This window comes from Mus musculus, chromosome 12, assembly GCF_000001635.26.
Source record: "Mus musculus strain C57BL/6J chromosome 12, GRCm38.p6 C57BL/6J".
NCBI classification, from domain to species: Eukaryota; Metazoa; Chordata; class Mammalia; order Rodentia; family Muridae; genus Mus; species Mus musculus.
This window is the reverse complement of record NC_000078.6, coordinates 108,421,118-108,442,279: the sequence shown is the minus strand read 5'-3', so window position 1 is coordinate 108,442,279 and position 21,162 is coordinate 108,421,118. Positions and strand designations below refer to the sequence as shown.

Below are 21,162 nucleotides of genomic sequence, written 5' to 3'. Positions count from 1 at the left end.
TACACATCTGTGAGTGCTGGCAGACACACCCTGGATTCATCATGAATTTGACATTTTTGGTGGTTTTGCATTCAGAAACCTTTCTCTCCTGCCCATTTTTACCATTTCCCCACGTTTGGTCACGCAATGCCACGTGGGGTTGGAACCACAGTTTCCAGAGTCCGGTTCTGGCGGACCCTGTGTGGCAGGTGATTAGTACATGTCCTCATGGCTCTCCAGGGACTTGATTCACCTAAATATCAGGATTTTTATGAAAATGTCATCCAAGTATCAAGCCAGTGTCCACAGGTGAGGCTAGTGGGTCCAGTATGTGGGTCACCATGATATACTAGTCCCTGTAGCTGCATAGTCTTCCCTAAGCTACTGGGCTCTAAAATGCCAATACACTGGAAGGGTCTAAGGTAGTACCCACAGCCACACTTGAAGCTAGCTCCACACAGGGGCCTGCACATGCATGCTCAGGATTCTGGATTCTCTCTCTTGCACCACAGACAAGGCAAAACCAAAGCAAACCCTTGGCATTATAGACAAGCAGAACCATTAAACTAAGAGAAGCCACAGGAAGCCACTGAAAACCATGTGTTTCATTTTCTGAGTCTGAAATTGCTGCTAAGTGACAATCAGCCTGCATCTGGAGCTGTGGGCTGGAACTCAAGATGTCTAAGGTGAGCCTTGGGCTGGGGAAGGACCCAGCAAGCAGGTGCTTGGTTCCAACAAATTCCCAGGGTGTTGGGCAGGGCTCCATCCAAGCACTGGGCCTATAAAGTCATCAATGGCTTCGTCTCCGTGAAGCCCCTCACACGGTGGTCTGCAGGAGGAGAGGTCTTAAAAACAGAAAAACAGGCAAGCCACTCCCCGCAGGATGTTTTCTGAAGAGAAGGTCGAGATTGACAAGCATCGCCTTAAGTGAAGATAAGGAAGTTTTTAAAAGTTGCTATGGGAATCCGGAAGTGGTCCGAGAACCCGCTTTTCTACCGAGGACCCCGGCAGTCGGCGTGAGTTTAGGGCCATGAGCTGGATTCCATTTAAGATCAGACAGCCCAAGAAGCAGATTGTTTCCAAAACAGTGGAAAGAAAGAGACTTTGAAAGGGAGTACAGAAAACTGCAGCGGCTGGAAGAGCAAACCAAGCGCCTGCAGAAGGACAGGAAGACCAACCGACGCCGACCTGGCCTTGTCCAAATCTTCTGTGAAGATATCCCAGGACCTACTGTCCAACCCGCCGTATGAGCAGGACCAGGACTTTCTGCGCATTGTGACAGCCCTAGACACAGACATGAAGCAGGAGATGGTGAACCCGATCCAAAAGACAGTGACTGAACCCCTGAAAAAGTTCAGCAACATATTCCTAAGCCTCAACGTGGCAGTGAAGTGACGGGAGCAGGCCGTGCATGACTACAGGAGGCTGCAGGCCGAGGTGGAGAAGTACGAGGAAAAGAAGACTGGCTCTGCGCTGGCCAAGCTCCACCAGGCCCGAGAAGAGCTACCTAAGGCCTGTGCGGGAAGACTTTGAGGCCAAGAACAAACAACTCCTGGATGAGATGCCACGGTTCAGTGGCAGCCGACTTGACTATTTCCAACCTAGCTTTGAGTCCCTGATCCGGGCACAGGTTAGATGCTACTCAGAAATGGATAAGATCTTTGGAGACCTGAGCCAGCAGCTTGAAAAGCCAGGCCACTCAGATGAGCAGCGAGAGCTGGAAAATGAGACCAAACTAAGTGAACTCTGAGCCCTCTCCATCGTGGCTGATGGCTGAGCCCCTGTCCCTCAGGAGTCCTTAGACTCTTTGGGACACAGGTGACATCTCTAGAGGCTTTGCTCCTAGCAGGCATGGATCCATGAACCTCCCAATGGCCCGGCAGTTGCAGACAGGTGGCCACTATTGTACCTTGCCAGTTCTCGGACTTGAATGTCTCCGTGTCCTTGAGCCTGATACTAGGAGCCTCACAGGCTGCTGCTTCCTGTGCCCAGTGCTGATAAGCAATATAGAAAAAACCCTGGGGCCATTTTACTTCCAGAACTGGCCAGAGTGTGCTTTAGCGTCTGGCCAACAGGAGCCTTTGGAAGGGCCTGGGCTTCCTGTGGAACTTGAGGCCTTGGCTGTCTACCTCCAGAGGACCTACTCTAGGAAAGCCACCATCCCCTCAGGACTCTTTAGACTGTGTTGGGTGAGGCACAGTGCCCTGGGTAGCAGAACTCTGGTCTCTCAGCCTCTCTGGGCCCTTCGTGCCAATACAACGAAAGCCGGTCCCCTACAGGTCCAGCATAGGGACAAACCCCAGGTGTTTAGCTTTCCCTTGAACTGGGGCTAGCTGTCCCACCAGAAAATGTTACACGCTGAACCGCTGCCCTCAAAGCAAGGCTTCTGTCTCACCTGTATTACTGGAATTTTTTTTTCTTTTTTTTTTTTAAGATTTATTTATTATTATATGTAAGTACACTGTAGCTGTCCTCAGACACTCCAGATGAGTCAGATCTTGTTACGGATGGTTGTGAGCCACCATGTGGTTGCTGGGATTTGAACTCTGGACCTTCAGAAGAGCAGTCGGGTGCTCTTACCCACTGAGCCATCTCGCCAGCCCTATTACTGGAATTTTATTTTTACTTGTTATTGGAATTTTATTTTCAAGTAAAGTTTTCCAGAAAATAAAAAAAGGGTGCTATGTGGGGCAGGGGCTGGAGAGATGGTTCAGCAGGTAAGAGCACCAACTGTTCTTCCAAAGGTTTTGAGTTCAAATCCCAGCAACCACATGGTGGCACTCAGCCATCCATAATGAGATCTGATGCCTTCTTCCGGTACGTCCAAAGACAGCTATAGTGTACTTATTTATAAATAAATCTTTTTTTTTTTTTAAGTTGCTATGGACTAGTTGAGAAGCAGAGGCAGTAGTAAGGTTGCAAGTTCAACCAGCCCTGGCATCTTGGTGAGGCTCAGACTTAAAATAAAAACTACAAAAGGATCTCTGGGAGTTGGAGGCCAGGCTGGTCTACAGAGTGAGCACAGTCAGCTCTACACAAAAACAAAAACAAAAACAAAAACAAAAACAAAAACAAAAACAAACAACTAAAACTCACTGGGGCTGGAACACAGAGTGCTGGCTCAGCATACCCAGAGCCCTGATCCAAGAGAAAGGAAGAGAGGATTCGGCGAGGTTCTATAGATAACGTCTGAAGTTTTATTCAGAAATTTGAATGTTGGTGACCTTAATATATATATATATATATATATATATATATATATATATATATATATTGAAAATATATATATATATATATATATATTGAAAAGGTCTAAGAGAGAGAAGTCCCCCAAAATAAAAGATGCAATTTTCTGTGCCATCTTTTCTCCTTCCCTCCTTTCCTCTCAGTCTGACAGCTCCTGGCTGTATACTCACACGGACCTCAAATTCTTGATCCTCCTGCTTCAGCCTCCCGAGCGCTGAGATTACAGGGCCCACGAGCCTCATGGGGTTTATTTCATTTCTCCCCCAAAACCCCCCAATACAGAAATGTCGATGAGCAGAGCGTGGTAGGTGTAATGGAAAGATGGGGGCAGCTTGAGAAGGTCAAAGGGCCCTGGGTTTCCATCGGGAGACCTGGACTTGTGGTCTGCCACTGACCTAACAGCTTCGCCTCCGCTAAGCCACAGAAAGCATATCAGCAAGTTTATCTGTGAGAGAAATGGGACAAAGTCGTGCTTGCTCACCTGAGGGCTGGGTTCTAAAAGCTATGTGAGAAGATTTGAGGTCCTTTTAGGCCCCGTCACTTGGGAGGAGCAGTGCTTGAACCCGAGAGTTTGAGTACACTACAGTTACCTGGCACTGTAGTTTAGCAAACTAGCTGAAAGTAAGTGTGTCGTCCTCACTCAAAAAGTTCCCCGAGCCCTCCCCTGGGCGAAGCACAGAGTTCTGTATCCGCTGTCTCATCTCTCACTAAATCCCTCCAAAAATGGAACAGATTACTGTCTGTGTGCTGAGAACACGGCTTAGCCTGCACTTAGAGGTCAGGTTGAGCGAAAAAATAGGGAAACAAAATCATATATGCTATTTCTTGCCAGGTATGTGTGACCTGTGAACACAGGCTATACACAGCCAGCCCACTCCACAGTAATCAGGAGGGTTACTCCCTCCCTCACACAACAAAGACAGTCCATTCAGGATTCACAAGATAAAGACAGTACAGCCTTTTGAATAATTTTAATATTGTTTTTCAGTCAACAAGTATCAACAGACAAGGGATCATGCAGAGTAGTGGGGATAGTCACTTTATGTCTCGAGGCGATTCAGAGCAAACCACAGGCGCTCCCCGCTAACCACGTACAGAGTGGAGCCAGCGCTGTTACAGGGTGTGTGAATCCCGGCTGGGAAGCAAGGACATCTGCTTCGCAGAAACCTGTGCGATGAGGGAAGGTTTGGCCCAGGAGGAAGGCTGAAGCTGAGGTCTGAGGAATCAGCACGCATTTGAGAACAGGAAAGCAACAAGGGTTAGGTGTGACCCTGGAGCCAAGGTGTTCTCGGCGCACACAACTCGGGGAGATGCGGTGAGGCACCGGAATCTAACATTCATGAGATAGCCACTATGGGTACTGGGAACATGGACAAGTCAGGCCAGCTGACGGCACTCAGGAGCCAGCTAGCTGCAGTGGTCAGCACAAGATAAAAGCCACAGTGGCCGAATGTTAGCATTCCTATTCTAGGAGATGAAGCTCGGCGCCCTGAGCGTGCCGCATACAGTCCTGGTCTCACACCCTCTCCCCTATCCTCAGCACAGGAAGGCTGACTGCGTGAGCTACATTGGTGGACCCAACAGGTGGGAAAAAAAGAAAATGAAACCAGGAGACCAACCTCCCAGTTCCCTGGGTGAGATCTTGTAACTCAGCCATGGCTCCATCTATACAGCCCTATCTGAACCAGGCCTGGACTGGGCCTTCTGCACCAGGTGTGGGCACTGTTCTAACCCTCTGGCTGCGCACACACCTCCCTCTCTCAGCCTTTGTAATGGTGTCTTTATCGAGACCCCCTTAAGTTACCCAGTGTGAGGTTCCTTTCTTCATACCTGGACTTACAAGAGTCTCCTCATTTGAGCGCTAGAGCCACCTGGCCTTGTTCTAGACAAGAATTGTGAGATCAGGAAAAATAAGCCAGTTCGCCATCTCAACAGCATCAGACAAAGCCTAGACAGACTGAGTGAGCTCTGTCTATCTGCATAGACTGTGCTCCCAGCCTCTGGAAAAGTTATCTGTTGTCAGTTCCAGAGAACGTTCTAGACAGAACGCACGTCGTCTTTTGTGCTCATTTCCAAGGATTATTGCTTCAAAGCACGCGCAGCTTTTGCTTGCTTATCTCTTTAAATGGCCCTGGAAATTGGAAGCCCCAATCAGGCGTTCGTGTCAGAAAATTGTGCCAAACGTGCAAAAGCAATCATAGGAAAAAAAAAAAAAAAAAGACAGAGAAAGAGAGAAAAACTCAGAGATATTCCAAGACTGCAGCCAGATCCTCCCTCGTCCCGGGCCCTGCATCTGCTGTTTCCTTTCTTAGTATCTGAGCTAGTGCAGAGAGAATGTAAGCTACTGGATCTGAAAGCAGATGTTACGGGACTCTTTAGCAAACATGCGCCCCTCGTCAGCTCTCTAAACTGCTTAAATCTCTGTCCTCCAACCCCCAATTCCCAGCCCAGCACATATGCCTGTCTCTCCTCTGCTTAACCCAGAAGATTCAGGATTCCTAGATGGCTGGACAAGACAGGCTGGTCTCAGAGCCAGCATCCCGATGTCCTGTGCTGTTCTTGAGTGTGAGCACACCCTGGCCCTAGTTGGAAGACGAAGCTCATTTAGCACTCAGAATCCAGAGGTGAAACTGCAGACTTGTGTAGGCCGGGCAAAGGCTCCTAGAGCGTGGCGTGTGAGCTAGTGCGCGTGAGCTAGTGCGTGTGGTCTAGTTCACGTGCTTGTGGCGTGTGACAGCTGGAACACATGGGTGTTTATCCCACTCCACACCGGACTCTGAATCATTAGTTAGACATTAGGTCTGGAATCCCATGACTTCAGGAGACCATTGTTTCTCAAAAGGGTCCCGGAGGGAACCATTTACAGAAAGACAGAGGTGCACGATTGTGCTCAGCTGGGGTTCCTAAGTGTTTAAAGTCACAGTGACCAAGTAGAACGGCCACCATAGGGGGCAGGGGGAGGGAAGGAGAGCAGGGCCGCATCCTGTGGAGAGGGACTTTTCAGAGTTTTCCCTTGGAACGAGAAACAGAGCTCCATGGACAGGTCCTGGATGAACTCTTGTCTCTGATCTACATACTCAAACATGGTTAAGGCGGAGCATTCTATGTCACATGTGTCTTCCCATGATTATGTTTTTCTAGGCTAAGGAAAGTCGGAAGGTTAATAGAACAAGTTGGAAGTGGTAACGGAAGCTTCCACACACAGCTACAGAGGCGACAGCAGTGTCTGACGCAAGCCATCCTACTGTAGTGTTCTTTGGCAGCACTGAGGATTAAATCAAAGGCGCCCCACATACCAGGCAGGCACCCTGAGCCACAGTCTGTCCCTTCCTTTTTGTTTATTTGGGATGGGGTGTGGAAGCCAGACCCTCACACATGGCAAGTGCTTGCTCTGCACAGAGCTACAGAGCCCAGGATGCTAAAGCTTTCTAAGAAGATTAAAGCTCCCGCTTAGTATTTCCACTCTGAGAAGATTCACTCTGGCTGGGCAAGCAGATCTTGGCCACACAGTGGCTGACACAGACCGCTGTCTGTCCTCCAGGAGGTCCTGGTCTGGCTCGGGGTTAGCGTGCACACCAAGTCAGCTGCGCTGACTTACATCCGGTCCCCATGGTGTGCAGTGGGCTCTGAAGTATGAGGAGAGGGGCTGGGACAGGGTTATAGTAAGAAAGAATATGTGTAAGACAGCCAGCCATGTTCAGAAACTTCTGAAAGTACAAGTGGTTGGGTGCAAGGATTTCTGGGAGGAAAGGCTGCCCCACTGAGCCGTGAGGCAGAAGGAAGCTCAGAGATGCTAAGTGAGATGCTGAGCCTGGGCACTTCCTAAGGCTCAAGCTGTAAGACATCTTAGAATTCAGACATAAGTAAGGCTTCTGTTTTTAAAAGTGTGATGAAGTATAATTTAAAAACAAACAGCAATAAGAAAAAAAATATGTGATATCAGTTGTCTTCACTGGTTTTCTGTTACCAAGACATACCACCATAAACACCTTCACATAAGTTATCAAGAAAAAAGGGTATTTTGATTCACAATCTGGAGGTCCAAGATTGAGGGACTCCACACAGTGATGGCCTCTGGTAGGCAGAGACCCAAGGCAGCCTAGAGCATCATGGGATGAGACAAGAGCTGGCAGGTATAATGTGTGTATGTATGTATGTAAGTGTGTGGGATGTAGTATATGTGTATTTGCATGTATGTGTGGTATGTGTATGTATGTATATGTATGTGTACTACATGGTGTGAGTATGCATGTATATAAGTGTGTATGATATGAGGTATGTGTTATGTATGTGTGTGTAGTACATGGTATATGTATACATGTATGTATATATGATATGTGGTATGTGTGTGTATGTATGTGTGTGTGTAGTATGAAGTGTGTGTGTATTCATGTAGAGAAGTGTGTGTGGTAAATGATGTGTGTGCGTGTGTTAAGTGTGGTGTGTGTCCCTCCCTTCTGGCATTCCTCTTCTTAAGATTCAATTACAGGACTCCAACTAACAACCACAGCTAATTCTAAGTCCCCACCTCTAATCACCACCATTGGATCACCTTCCCATATTGAATTTCAGCACACGAAGCCTTGGGAACGGGCGTGCCCAACACTATCCATATCCAGGCTTCAGCAATAATGACACTTGTACCAAGACCTGTGGCAGCTCACCAGGTGACAGGCAAGCAGAGCTGGCCGACTAAGGTGAGCACCAACTATCCCACAGGCCAGGGCCAAACTCAAGCTGCCTCCTCATCCCCCTTCCTGACTACAGCCATTCTGTCTCCGGACCCACCTTTATCCAACATAACCTACTATTCAGTATGGCCCAAGCACTGGAGCCAGAATGCCTGGGTTCAAACCCTAGTCTCTGAACTTAACCTCCAACAAATTCCTTAAAATGTTGGCCCTGTTTCCTCATCAACAAAATGGACACAGAGTAGCCACTCCGGAGCCCTGTTGTCAGAATCAACCAAGGAAATACATGCAAAGTGCACAAACCAACTCCTGATGATTAGGGACACACTCCACAACAGGGGGACTGCTCTCTCTTGCTCTGCTAAACCTACACACACACACACACACACACACACACACACACACACACGAGCACACACTCTCTGCTGGATAAAGAGAACATGGTTCCTATCTTCCAAATGCCAACCTCTACTTGGGAAACAGTCACTCTGTGGTGTTAGATAAAATTAAGCATGAAACGAAGTCTGAACACATTTTTTATTCCACTGAAGCAGGAAAGAAGCCCAGCAAGCAGATTTTGGAGTTGGGGAGCCATGAGTGCATACTCTGTTCCTCCCCACGGCACTGACCGTCTGAAGCCCTGCCAACCTCCCCAGCCGGCCGAGCCCCCATTAGATCTTCACCCTCCCTGGGGAGCGGCAGCCGAGTGCGTTTCACTATGGGTGTGGTGTGCTTGCGAAGCCACTCCAGAGATGATGATCAGCTCTAAGTGCTATTGCTTAGCCGTCCCAACAGGGATGCCTACAACTGGGGCTAAAACACCTTGTAAACCCTATATAGCATGAAAGAGAGAGAGAGAGAGCCCAACTCCATCCAATCACTTCCCAACTGAAGCATAATTTCCTTAGGAGTGTTAAAATTCTTGTTATGTAATTTCTTTGCGGGGTGGTATTTAAGTCAAATCCTTTTTACTGCTAAAAATTCTGACTTTGCCAAGAGCGACTTCATTATGTCAGTTACTCTGGCAGGAAATAACGTGCTAAGACTGCTAACCACCATATGCTTTCAGCGAATGCTTCTACTTAGTAAGTGAGTGTCCAGCTAGCGCGCTTCTGTATGAGAGTGCTGGAGACGTCTGACTCGGTCAGACCCACCACTCACGGTCCCTCATTCACGATTGCTGGGTTTGTCTTCCAAGTGTCCATGCGCACTCACCCGCTCCCCAGGGAGGGAGGATTACTAAATGTGTACAGGATCTCGCGTCTCACAGTAAGACGTGCCGGCCCTGTATAGACCCAGTGAACACTCTCCAGGAAACCCATTCTGTGCCAGGCACTGCACAGAAGACCCAGAGAACCAAACTGGGAAGAGCATAAATCAGGCAGGGCACCTTACCTACCAGGGAGCCAAGGCACAGTAGGTGGAGGAGCCCTAAGGATCCAGGAATGCTAAGTGCACGCCCTGGAGGATCTTGGATGCCAAAGAGACAGAGAGAGAGGAGTTGCAGGCTTCTGTCACTGAGAAAGGGCACTCCAGTGTCTCGAGCTCTCTAGGTGGTGATGTAATTACTGCTGGTGCTGATGGCTGGCAAAGTGCCAGCTCCCATCCTGGCACCTTGAGGCTCCAGATCCTTTGGCCTGGTCTGCTCAGCACCTCGGATTCACATCCAAGTCCCTCACAGACCAACAGTGACCCTGTTCTCTGCTCGTCCATCTGTCTCCTGTCTCCACCTTAGAGGAGCCGCAAGCCCAGGTACTGTTCCAGCTCCCTCCCCAAGTGCAGATGCTGTCACCCACGGTCTCTCCTGAACCCCACACACACCCTGCATAAATTGCCACAGCCTCTCCTTGGATTTCAGCCTCTGGTTCCCATATCCACTTTTGCTTGCTCTTCCAGACTACCCTCTGCACCACTGACAGCGACCTTTCAGAGCTAAATATCTACCCAGAAGAGGTGACGGCCATTGATAAAGACGAGGAGGATTACACTGGGGCTGAAGTTCAAGGCCTGTATGAGCAAAATACAGAAATCTCTATCTAAAATAAGAAAGAAAAGGACAGCTGAAAGTTTGTTCAGGTCATTCCCCTGCCTCGGCCTCACTCCATCCTCCTGTATCTCTACTCTTCACTCTGAGCTTCCTGCGGCTTTCCCAGGTCTGGATTGTCCTTCCTGCCTCCTGCCCACTGGCGGGCAGTGAGTGGGTTGGAAAGATCAGCCAAGTTTTCCTGAGTGCCCTGACACCCTAACACCTGCAGCACTCTCCCATAGTTCCTTAGTGGGCTTAGCACAAGCTGTTTTGTGGTCACTAAGTAACTGAAAAAAAAAAAAAAAAAAAAAAAGATGTTGACATTTTACTACTGATGAGCACAGTAGGGCTTCCTAAAGGGCAGGGCAAGAGGGCCCAGCGGGTCACTGGAGCCTGAGAACAGTGTGACAATGTGCACAGTTGGGGCCTACATTCTTGTAGAATACACAAAGACTGGATGGAGGGGGCTGAGGGCGGAGTCTGGAGGAGTAGATAGGGAAGACCCTTCAAACCAAACAGGCAAAGACCGAGCTGAGAACACAAAGCCTTCCATGTCTAGAGGGGTCACGCAGTGAACATTTCGTTGTGTGTGTTATGCATGTACGAGTCCATGTCTGTGCACATGTATATGTGTGTGTGTTGCACACAGTTGTGTGTTTTATGTGTCCATGACTGCGCATGTGTGAGTTCTGTGTATACGTGTCCGTGTCTGTGCATAAGCGTGTTAAATGTGTGCACCTGTCTGTGTATGTGTGAGTATTATATGTGTACGTGTCTGTGTCTGTGCATGTGTGGGGCTGGAGCAGAGATCCGGGGTCTTTCTCAGTTGCTCCCCACTTTCTTTTTGCGACAGGACCTCTCACTGAACCTGGATTTTACTTAGACTGGTGGTTAGCAAGGCCCTCCTGCCTCTGCTCCCCAGTGCTGGGGTGGGCTATAGATACAGACTGCTGTCCCTGGCTTTGGATATAGGTGCTGAGGATCCAAATCCTCGTCCTCTTGTTTGAATGGCCAGCACTTTACCCACTGAGCCATCTCCCAACTCTACATTGCCCTCAGCCTACTGTAGGTGTTCACCGGAAACCAGCTTAGTTTACCAAATAGCTTTTAAGCCTTCTCCAGAGTAGCTTTGTGCTGCCTGAAAGGCCACAGCTGGGAACCCTCAACTGCACTCCAGAGGCAGTATCCTCTACAAAGGGTGTACAGAGCAAAGTACACCATCTGTCCAGGACTGTACCCCAATACAGTCAGCATCCTTAGGGACCTGTGGCCTCCAGCTGGTTCCCCCTCCCTCTGACTACAAAGCCCCCTGAAAGAAGTGTCCCATGAGAAGCCCCCAGGCTTGGGTCGTGGTGGGCTGGGCCTTCAGCCATCATATATATTGTAAGCCAGATTGCTCCTGTAAGAGTCGTTATTCAAGGCCAAGAGTTTAAATATTTTCCAAAAAGCTAGCAGAATAAAGAAGGATGACCACCAGCGGCCTAGGAGAACACGGCAAACATATGGTTTTCCACTCCACATGTGTTTTTAAAGAAAGGTAGAGTTCTGAATAAATAAAGCCAGAAGTGTGTCTACCTGGGGTTTTTTTGCAGGTGGAGAATGGGTGTGGGAATGGAGGTGGTAAGGTAGGATCTCACAGCTGAGGCTGTTTGAGCTCGCTGGGTACAGACAATATTAAACTCCTGGATGCCCTACCTTCCACTGGGATTACAGGGAGTGTACACCCACCTTGTACCTGATTCTTTGTTGTTGTTGTTGTTGTTAAAAGCAAATTATTTATCTCTATTTTATGTGCAATGATGTTGTGCCTATATGTATGTATGTGAGCATATATGTGAGAGAATCAGAAGCCCTGGAATTGGAGTTACAGACAGTCAGGAACTGCCATGTGGGTGCCGGGAATTGAACCCTGGTACTCTGGAAGAGCAGCTGGTGCTCTTAACCGTTGAGTGATCTCTCCAGCCTCCTGTACCTGGTTCTTAAATAAGTAATAAATGCTATGCTCTTAGGAAAAAAAAAACAAATAAAAGTCTCCTCCCAAAAATCATTTGTTTAGAGGACATATACTTTGTGCTGACTGAAGTGAAGACTCCCCAGTCTGTATGGAAAGAGCCATGCTCCCAGCAGGATAGGAAATGTGCTTGTCAGATGTCAGGCCATGGGAGGTTTCCATCATCGATGGTCATAAGAGCATATAAGAGGCTTTACCCCCTTTTTATTAGCAATCTTTCTGAAAGCGTTTAGACCATTTCCCCAATACTAGAACCTGCCCTCTTTCTCCTGGCTGATCCAAGATTTTAAAAAGGACAACTAATAGTTCATTAAAGAAAAACTTCTAATTACAAAATAGAGCAGACTGAGTCACTGGAGGGAACGCCTTCAGAACGCGCGAGGCTTGGAGCCGTTTTCTGTGTCCTCAGCAATGCAAATTTTGAGGCTACTAGCTTCAGGGCATGAAGAAACTCCTACAGCAGGTGTTATTTCTCTTTTCTTCGACATACATCCCAACTACTTCTTTTAAATTTAAAAATATGTGTGAAAGGGACTCTCATAATCTCAGAAATAAATTCTATATGATTAGTGATAGCTTTTAAAACACAATTTAGGGTTTTTTCCCCCACTCCAAGCACTTGGCTTGTTTATAATGTCATAAATGCTTGTGGTTACTTATAAAATGGGCTTCTCGCTGGGTGGAGGGCCCGTGCGGCAATTAGGCATCCTCCCATGGGCAGGGCACGCACCCTCACACTCCCACGCAGGCTTTCCCTTTTGATTTGCCACCAGGGACCCTACCCTATCCTTCTAAGTCAGAGCTCTGCCATCGCATGAGAGAGAATGTGTGAAAGTTTAACACGGGCTTGGAGATGCCTCAGTGTCCAGGTGGTTCCTCCGGAGTTCCTAGATCCAGCTAGAACTTTTAAAGTTTTAGTCATTTCGAAAAACTGACCAGAAGTCATAGCTAAGAGACAGCCACCGGTATTACCGACATCAGAAGTGACTAAGATGATTAATAAGGGGGCTGCTGAGATGGCTCAGTTGGTAAAGGTAACTGCCATTAAGCCTGATGACCTGAGCTCAGTTCCCTGAACCCACACAGTGGAAGGAGAGAGTCAGTCTCTGCAAGCTGTCCGCTAGTCTCCATCCACATGCAAGGCAGGCACAAACACTCATGCATATGCGCGCACGCATGCGCGCGCGCACACACACACACACACACCACGTAAATAGAAATGCAATTTAAAATTTTTAAATATTACTATTAAATCACTGTTAATTCTTACAGGAGAAATAAATGGAAATTAAAACAAATTTGTAGTTGGAAGCAGCTCCTCACGCCTTTAACCCCAGCACTCTGAGGCAGAGGCAGGCAGATCTCTGAGTTCGAGGCCAGGCTGGTCTACACAGTGAGTTCCAGAACAGCAAGACCTAAATAGTGGGACCTTAAAACAAACAAACAAACAAACAAACAAATAAAAAACAAATTTCCATTTCAAGGTGAGAGAAAAATAATACCCAGTAGCTGGAAAGACCATCCTACAATGATAATGAAATTCAAGCAGGCAGGTCAAGTAGGGTTGACTGGCCCTGGTCATTAGCAAGAAAAGAAGGCCCTGGCCACCTTGGAAAGGCAGGAGACATACTACTCTGTCCACACAGAGTCCAGAGGGAACCTGACAAGATTTTTCTCAACATCTCCTTCAAAGGGAATAAGGAAAGTAAAGGCTGTGAGCCAGGGCCATACACTTTAAAGCTCTGTGCTGCCTCCAAGCTAACTGGCAGTGAGTGCGGTACAGGTTATATTGGGTTGCCCTTTGAGAGAGCACAGCCTACAAAGGAAATTCCCCCCAAACAAAAACGTTACTAACAGTAAAAAGATAAGGGCAAGAACTTGGCCATAATCAGGTAAAATACAAGACTTTTAGGTAAACTGAGGCAGTGTGGAGTATGACCAGAGAAGGAGTTGATATCATGTCAGACTGGATTGGTAGGGTGACATGCCTGGCTCCACTCAACAACCATGCCAAGATGGCTGCCAAGATGGCTGCCAAGCCTGGTGACCCAGTCTCCCAGGTCCCACGTGGCAGAAGAAGAGAACTTACTCCCCAGAAGAAAAGCTCTGACTTCTATAGGGGCAGCATGGGGCCCCCAACGGCCCCACACAAACAGTTAAAATGTAACTAAAAAATAAACATGCCAGGGCTGGCCAGAGTGGCACAGGCTGGTCCATGTGGTCCCACCACTCAGGATGTAGGGACAGGAGGTTCAGTGTTCTTATTCAGCCTGGGCTCCATCAGAAGACGCTGTTCTCCAAACACACAACAAAAACCAGAAACGCCATGTCTAGATTCCCATCCACCTGTATCGAGTTAAAAAGCAACGCAAAAAGAAGGAAGCAGGTCTAGGTGGCACAAACCAAGATTAAGGGTCTAGAACGTTGCAGAATGAGCAACCCCCTCCCCTCCTCCCCCAGTGTCTATGTTGTCCTGGAACTCACTATGTAGACTAGGCTGACCTTGAACTCACAGAGATTCACCTGCCTCCGTCTCTGCCTCCCATGAGTACTGGGATTAAAAGCACGCCCCACTTTGCCCTGCAAATTGTTTATGTTAACGTTTAATCAAAAGAAGAATCTAGAAGAGGGCTTGTGGGCTTCAAACACAGGCTGATCCACTGACACATGTAGGAGATTAAATCTGATTGTTACAGACCCAGAGAACAAAATGGGGGCCAACTTTTGGCTCCAAACAAGACCGGATGGTCTGAGCTGTACAAAGGAGTAGTGAGGGCATCCATTGTCACAAGAGGTCCAGTGCACCAGGGGCAGGGCAGAGGCAGGACAGGAGGGCTCTCTATTTCAGCTAGAGCAGCTACATCTGTCTGATTCACCTTTGGAGAATCAGCTCAAAGGCCTAAGAAAACAATCAAGGCCATGAGATTACCTGCTGAGCCAAGTGTCTGCCCACTGAACTCCTGGTGAGCCGACAGACAGAAGTTTCTATGGACCTACAACTCTTATTTCCTTCCTATTCTAGTCTCTCTTGGATCTTACTGTTTTATCAGCAAATGTTAGACAAAGAGCTTGATACTTATATCTCAGAAGATTCAGATAGGCTCATTAAAATATAAACCCAGTGTTAACACATAACATAGAAATTCCATTCCTAATTAGCTGCCCAAGAGAAAATAAGGATGTACGTCCACACAGAAGTGAGCATTTTGGTATAGCATTATTCATAACAGGGAAAAATATTTTAATGAAGCCCATTATTGTGCATACTTAATATATGACGATTAAAAACATCTTTGGGGGCTGGAGAGATGGCTTAGTGGTTAAGCGCGTGTACTTGCAGAGGGCCTAAGTTTGAGTCCCAGCATTTAGGTCCAACAGCTCAGAAACATGCAAAAATCCAGACGCAAGGGATCTGACACCTCTGGCTTTCACAAACACCTGAATTCATATCACATAACCCTCCACAGAAATGCACATATGCAAAATTAAAACACGTCTTTTATAAAAACATATATTATATATTTTAATATCCAGATTGCATAGAGAATTAATGGTTGTCAGGGGCTAGGGTACTAATTGCTAATGGTTACTATGAATACTTTTTGGTGTGGTAAAAATATTTGTTTCCCAGAACTATAAAAATCAATTAATAAAAATAAAATAATGGCCTTTAATCCCAGCACTCGGGAGGCAAAGGCAGGCGGATTTCTGAGTTCGAGGTCAGCCTGGTCTACAAAGTGAGTTCCAGGTCAGCCAGGGCTATACAGAGAAACCCTGTCTCAAAAAACAAAAAACAAAAAACAAAAACAAAACAAAATAAATAAATAAATAAAATAAAATAATGGTTGGTGAGATGGCTCACTGGGTAAAAGTGCTTGCCCCAAGACTGAGACCCTGTGCTTCATCCCTGGTGTCCACATGGTGGAAGGAGAGAGCCTGTTCTCTCAAGTTGTATTCTGGCCTGAGCACACGTGTACATGCTAGGGCCCACTTTCCAGAACTGTTTTCATTATAACATTAAGAAGCAGTGTGTGGGGCTAAGGAGATGGCTCAGCGGGTAAACCGTGCAAGCACTAGGACCTGCGTTTGAATCCCCAGCACCCACTATAAAAGTCAGGTGCAATGACACATACCTGTACCCCAGAGTTGGGGGGCAGGAGATTGCTGGCCAGCTATTCTAACCAAAACAGCCAGCCTCGGATTCAGTAAGAAAGGCCTTCTCTCAAAAGTGAGGCAGAGAGTGATAGACACCAGATGCCAACCTCTGCCCTTCACATGCATACGCAGAGATGCATGCACCTGCCTCCATTTGTGCATGCACACGTACACACACCACTCCCCATACACACACACACACACACACCTGCACCCATATGTGCATACACATATACACCACTCCCTCATATACACATACATATATATACATGCACACATATATGCATACACATACCTGCATACACAGCACTGCCCCACACACCACAGACACACACACACACACCTGCACCCATATGTGCATACACACACCACTCCCCCATACATGCACATACATTCACATGCATCCATATATGCGAATACACACACATACACACACACACACACACACACACACACGTGTTTGAGATTCCCAGATCACTTAACAAATTCTAAATATTTAGAAGAAAAAAATGTACAAGATTTCTACTTAAACGAGTGAACAGACTCCTAAATGATGTGCATGGACAGCCTTTTTAGGAGCCTGGAGGCTTCTGAACTTCCTTGTTGGCAGCCAGTAAAGACCAAGTACCCGGGGAACAACAGGAAACAGTTGAGAGGCAAGATTAGAAATCTCATTGCTAAGGGGAGCATCTCTCACTGATGTGTCTCCCACCTGCACTTTGTCCTGTGACATCCATTCGCTGTGTGCTGCCTCTCCTGAAGATGACACAGTACAGCTAAGATTTTTGAGTCCCTGTCACTTTGAAAAGCATGAGGTGAACTGGACATAGGAAAATGTGTGAGTTCACGTATTACCCTGCTGGGACCCGGCCATTGGGATGCAAATCTCTACTTTAAAAGGCAAAGGACCCTCTTCCCCATGCCCCTAGTGAAATTCTCAATGTTTCATTTAGTTCTTTTTGAGATGGCATCTCTGTGACCCGCTGCTTCAACCGAATCATTGTCATTGTAATTAACTGAATGGTATTCATTTATATTTTTACTTCATGAAAGCCTGCTGACTAATTTCACAGCAACACATTTGTTTCCTACGACATCTCTAGATAACAGCCATGTCTATCCCCCAAAGTCTCTTTGGTTTTAAACTTTCATCATTAAGGTAACCCCAGAAAATAAATACCGCAGAGCTAACTCTTCAAGGGAAGCACATTCAACAGCTGTTTGTGTGGTTTTAAAGCACCATTCTTGTTCTATTTTAGAGCTATTTGTTCTTCAATTTGTCACCTCTCTAGCATGTTAAGAGCTGGTTTTCAGCTTCCTTCCCACATCTTCATTACCAGCCAAATATCATACCAGTATCTCTAAACTGGCAATTGATAGAAGGCAAGACACCAAAACACTCACAAATAAAACAACTGTATGACTGAGCTACCAAAGAACCTGGGTGTCCTCCCCTGAAGAGCTGCCCCAATTAAAAAACAAAACAAAACAAAAAGTGCCCATTTTCATACTCAAAGTCAAACTGTCAATAATATGCCCACATACAGGTACATAAAGGTTTTGTGCCTGGCTATCATTCCTTTTTTTGAGCTTCATGCCTCTCACAACCAACACAATGAGAATCCACCAGAACTATGCTAAAGGTTGTACCTACCTTGGACAGCAAAAGTAACTGTTCAGACGTGATTGATTATCAGCCAATTAAGGAAACTATTCAAAGTGCTAATTGAAGAATCTAGACAACCTACCCGGGAGCAAAAAGATTCCCATGAGTCTACACTGTAAAGTATCCCAGTGATCGGCGGAATACCAAATACAGTCTATCTGCCCCACATGAAAATCATAAGCTGAAAAACCCAAGTACGTGTATACATATAGTCATTAAAAGAAAAAGTCAAATTCCACCAAAGAAAAATAGTATATTGAGTGAATCAACACATTTGTTCCTCTTAATGCTCTCGTTTGCAAACAGGTGGTACTAAACAAGAAATGTTTCCCTAGATGACAATTACAACTGCAATGTAATTTTTCTCCAGTTGTTCAAGGGTCTGGGATTGAAATTTATCCTGACTGCACTCGAGAAAATTCTGTAAAATCCACATTTCACCCTTTAACAAACTTCTGATAAAGCAATAACTCCCAACATGCAAAAAAAAAAAAGTGTGGTAAACTTTTGTGCATGAATTATCGCACATCATGTTCTGATAAAATATGCAGAGCGCGGTGAAAAATCTTTCCCAACCCTGCTACAGAGACTATAAAATCTTTACAGCATGTATGATTCTATATATTTTTAAGATGCCATATTGGTAGCGCGGTGGTCTCCTCCCTGTAAAACCTGCCACACACATAGTCACATATAGGGAAAAACAAATCTATGATGCCGTAAACAAAATAAATAAGGTCTAACACTTTTAAGCCAGGTCCACCCAGGCTCTGGAGCACATTAAACCGTGATGATTCCATCCAAGTGACCCCAAAAGGATTCTGGAGGTCCATCTGCAGCCAGCCCTGCGTGCATCCTGCAAAGGTTTTGTTCCAGCAGTGATTTGTTTGCTGAGTTCTGCATCCAGCACCGTCCAAACAGATGTGAGTTTGGAAGCGAAAGAGCAACACGTCCCCGGAACGCCGAGGTTGCCCGGGCCTCCCGGCTCCGGGGCTCCCGGGCTCTCGCGCGCGCTTTCCGCCGCTGCATCCGCTGGGGCTCTGGGAACCACAGATCCGCCCTCGCCCGGAGCCTGGGGTGGGCATGGGGGATCCCGGGAGCCCGCAGCCGGGGAGAAGCGCGGCCCCGCGGCCCCAGCACAATGCGCCGGCGGGAACCAGAGCGACTTGGCGCGGCCTCGCCCGCGGCCCGGCCTGGCCCTCGCCACTCGGTCCCCGTGCCCCTGTCCTCCCGCCCACGCTCACCGTTGCAGAACTGCAGCAGCGAGGACGTGTCGTACAGGCTGCTATAGCTGGAGAAGCCGTCCTCCATGCTGAGGCCGGGCCGCGCCCGCTCCGGCCGCGCTCACCCACACACTGCGCCCTGCCGAGCCGCCGCGGCGCTGGCGCTGGGGCCGGCCCTGCTGTGGCTGCCGCCGGTCACCATGGCAACCCGGGCCCGCCGCCGCCGCTGCCGCCGCCGCCGCCGAAAACGAGCACCCGGCACCCGCGCTGCCCGCGAGGGGGCGGCCTCGGTGGCATGGTCCGGAGGAGACGTGGCGGGCGGGGCGCAGAGCTGGGCGAGCCTGGGTCCCCGCCCTGGTCCCCTCCCTGGTCCTTGCTCCTATGATCTACAGGCAGAATGCTACGGGGTGGGGGTGGGGGTAGAGGGATAAAGGGAGAGAAAGCAAGGGACGCTTACAGCCCGTTCCCGGACCCCAGGGACCCTCTTGCCCACCCTTTCTCCCCCTCGAGCTGTCCCCCCCCCCCGGGACCCCGGACAACTGCTGCTCTAAACTTGGACCACGGTGGCGCTTGCTATCAGCATAGCGCCTCCCACCGGGCCACTTCCAGCAAGGCGTATCCCCTGGTCTGCGTGTTCTCCAGCTCAGGGCTTGTAACTCCACAAGAACCCATGTCCCTACCCCAAGAGGGGACCAAGGATGCAGAAAGAGATTATCTCATTCCCCTTCCTCTGTGACCAACTCGTATGACGCTGTCACTTTAGACTAAATTGTTACAGACCCATAGATCTAGGTTCACCATCAGGCAGAGAATGTCAGCTTAGGAATATTGTAAAAAGCAAACCCAAGAGTCAGTAGCACACCCAGCCTATATATACAAGCGCCAGCTAGGTTAACGATCTGAGCCTTACTCCCCATGGCTAGAAATAAAGATAATGCCAAGTGACAATCGAGAAAGCTAGAGAGAAAGGAATGCTTGAGCCGAAGGTGGGTTCTGTCCACTAGAGGTAAAATTCTGAAGTTTTCGGTATTAACTTCCAGACCTTGAATACAATAGTCACATAATAATAATGGACTAGAAAGTTATCAAGAAAACTTTCAGACCTCTCCGGGGCTCTGGGGTCTCTCACACTTCATTAGAGGACAAGGCTAGGGATGGGATCTGTCACTCTGGTCCTCAAAGATGTAGGCAGAAGAGATGTCATGCCTGGTCTCTGTCCTAGCTAAGGAGACCACACTTAGAAAACAAGGCTTTTGGTGGAAAATATGTTGTGGGTGGAGACGGAAGGGCTCCAGATGCTGCTAATTCAACTGTTACCAGGTGGGTGAAGGAGAGCTATGCTGGCAATGGTGCAAGAAAGAGGAGCGAGCCTGCTATCAGGCTCGGAGCTCTGACCTGACCTGAATGAGGGGCTCATGTTGCAGACATGTGGGGAAAGAGATTGGGCTGAGGGAAAGGGTCTAGACAAGAAGCCTGGAGGGAGGAGAACAAGACAGACTCTGGAGATGGAAGGACAAAAGAAAGACTCAGGCATCGGTGGATGGGTGGGTTAGAGGGCTGAGGTTGGGTGTGACCTGGACAGCCAGAGTCAGCACTTGTTATCAAACAACCCAGTGTGTTGTCAGTGCTCTAGAGACAAGACACCAAGAGCCCAGCTGATCAGAAGGAGGAAGGATGGAGGATGGGCTGTGGGGAGATCACTGTAAGACAGGCCCAGAAGGATGAGGAAGGTCAAGTCAGGGCAGCAAATCTTCCATTAGGACTCTGGCAGTTGTAGTGACAAGAACTGGGAGACCCTGGCAAAGGGATCATAGTGAACCATGGTTGAAAGAAGAAAGTAAAAAGTTGGCGAGGTGTTGGTATCGGAGCGATGGCAAGGCAGAGAATTTGGAAAGAGCAGCCAGGAAGCCAGCAGCTCCGAAGAGGAAATGGCCTCAGGAAGCCGCCAGCACAGAACTTCCAGGAGGTTGGCACTGTCATACCTTCTCTGTAGAGCAGCATCTCTACAGAGGACCAGGCTAGAGAAAACCCCACGTGCATGATGGTGGCAGAGGCCTCCAGGGGACCTGCAGCATTGTGGAGAGACAATGTAGTTGGGAAGTGGATTCCTGGATGCTGCAGGTAAAGACTGGGGGCATTCATGGTCCGTGGGCAGGAAAGAAAAA

At 48.0% G+C, this 21,162-nt stretch overlaps 1 protein-coding gene and 1 pseudogene across 13 annotated transcripts in view; one reads left to right on the top strand and one right to left on the bottom strand.

Moving 5' to 3' along the window:
- The window catches only part of Eml1 (echinoderm microtubule associated protein like 1), a 168,575-nt gene that overhangs the window by 97,297 nt on the left and 50,116 nt on the right, over positions 1-21,162 (bottom strand). For 3 of the 13 annotated variants that reach the window (NM_001364194.1, NM_001364195.1, NM_001043335.1), the window contains exon 1: positions 19,019-19,464. The exons of 7 other annotated variants lie outside the window; for them this stretch is intronic. In NM_001364194.1, coding sequence (NP_001351123.1) covers positions 19,019-19,085 — 67 coding nt within the window. In that variant the 5' untranslated portion in view covers positions 19,086-19,464. Of the gene's footprint in view, positions 1-17,762; positions 18,244-19,018; positions 19,465-21,162 lie in introns of those variants that run through there. 3 more of the 13 variants (XM_030246894.1, XM_030246895.1, NM_001364196.1) reach the window with 2 other exon arrangements.
- On the top strand, positions 941-2,050 carry Gm15636 (predicted gene 15636; annotated as a pseudogene).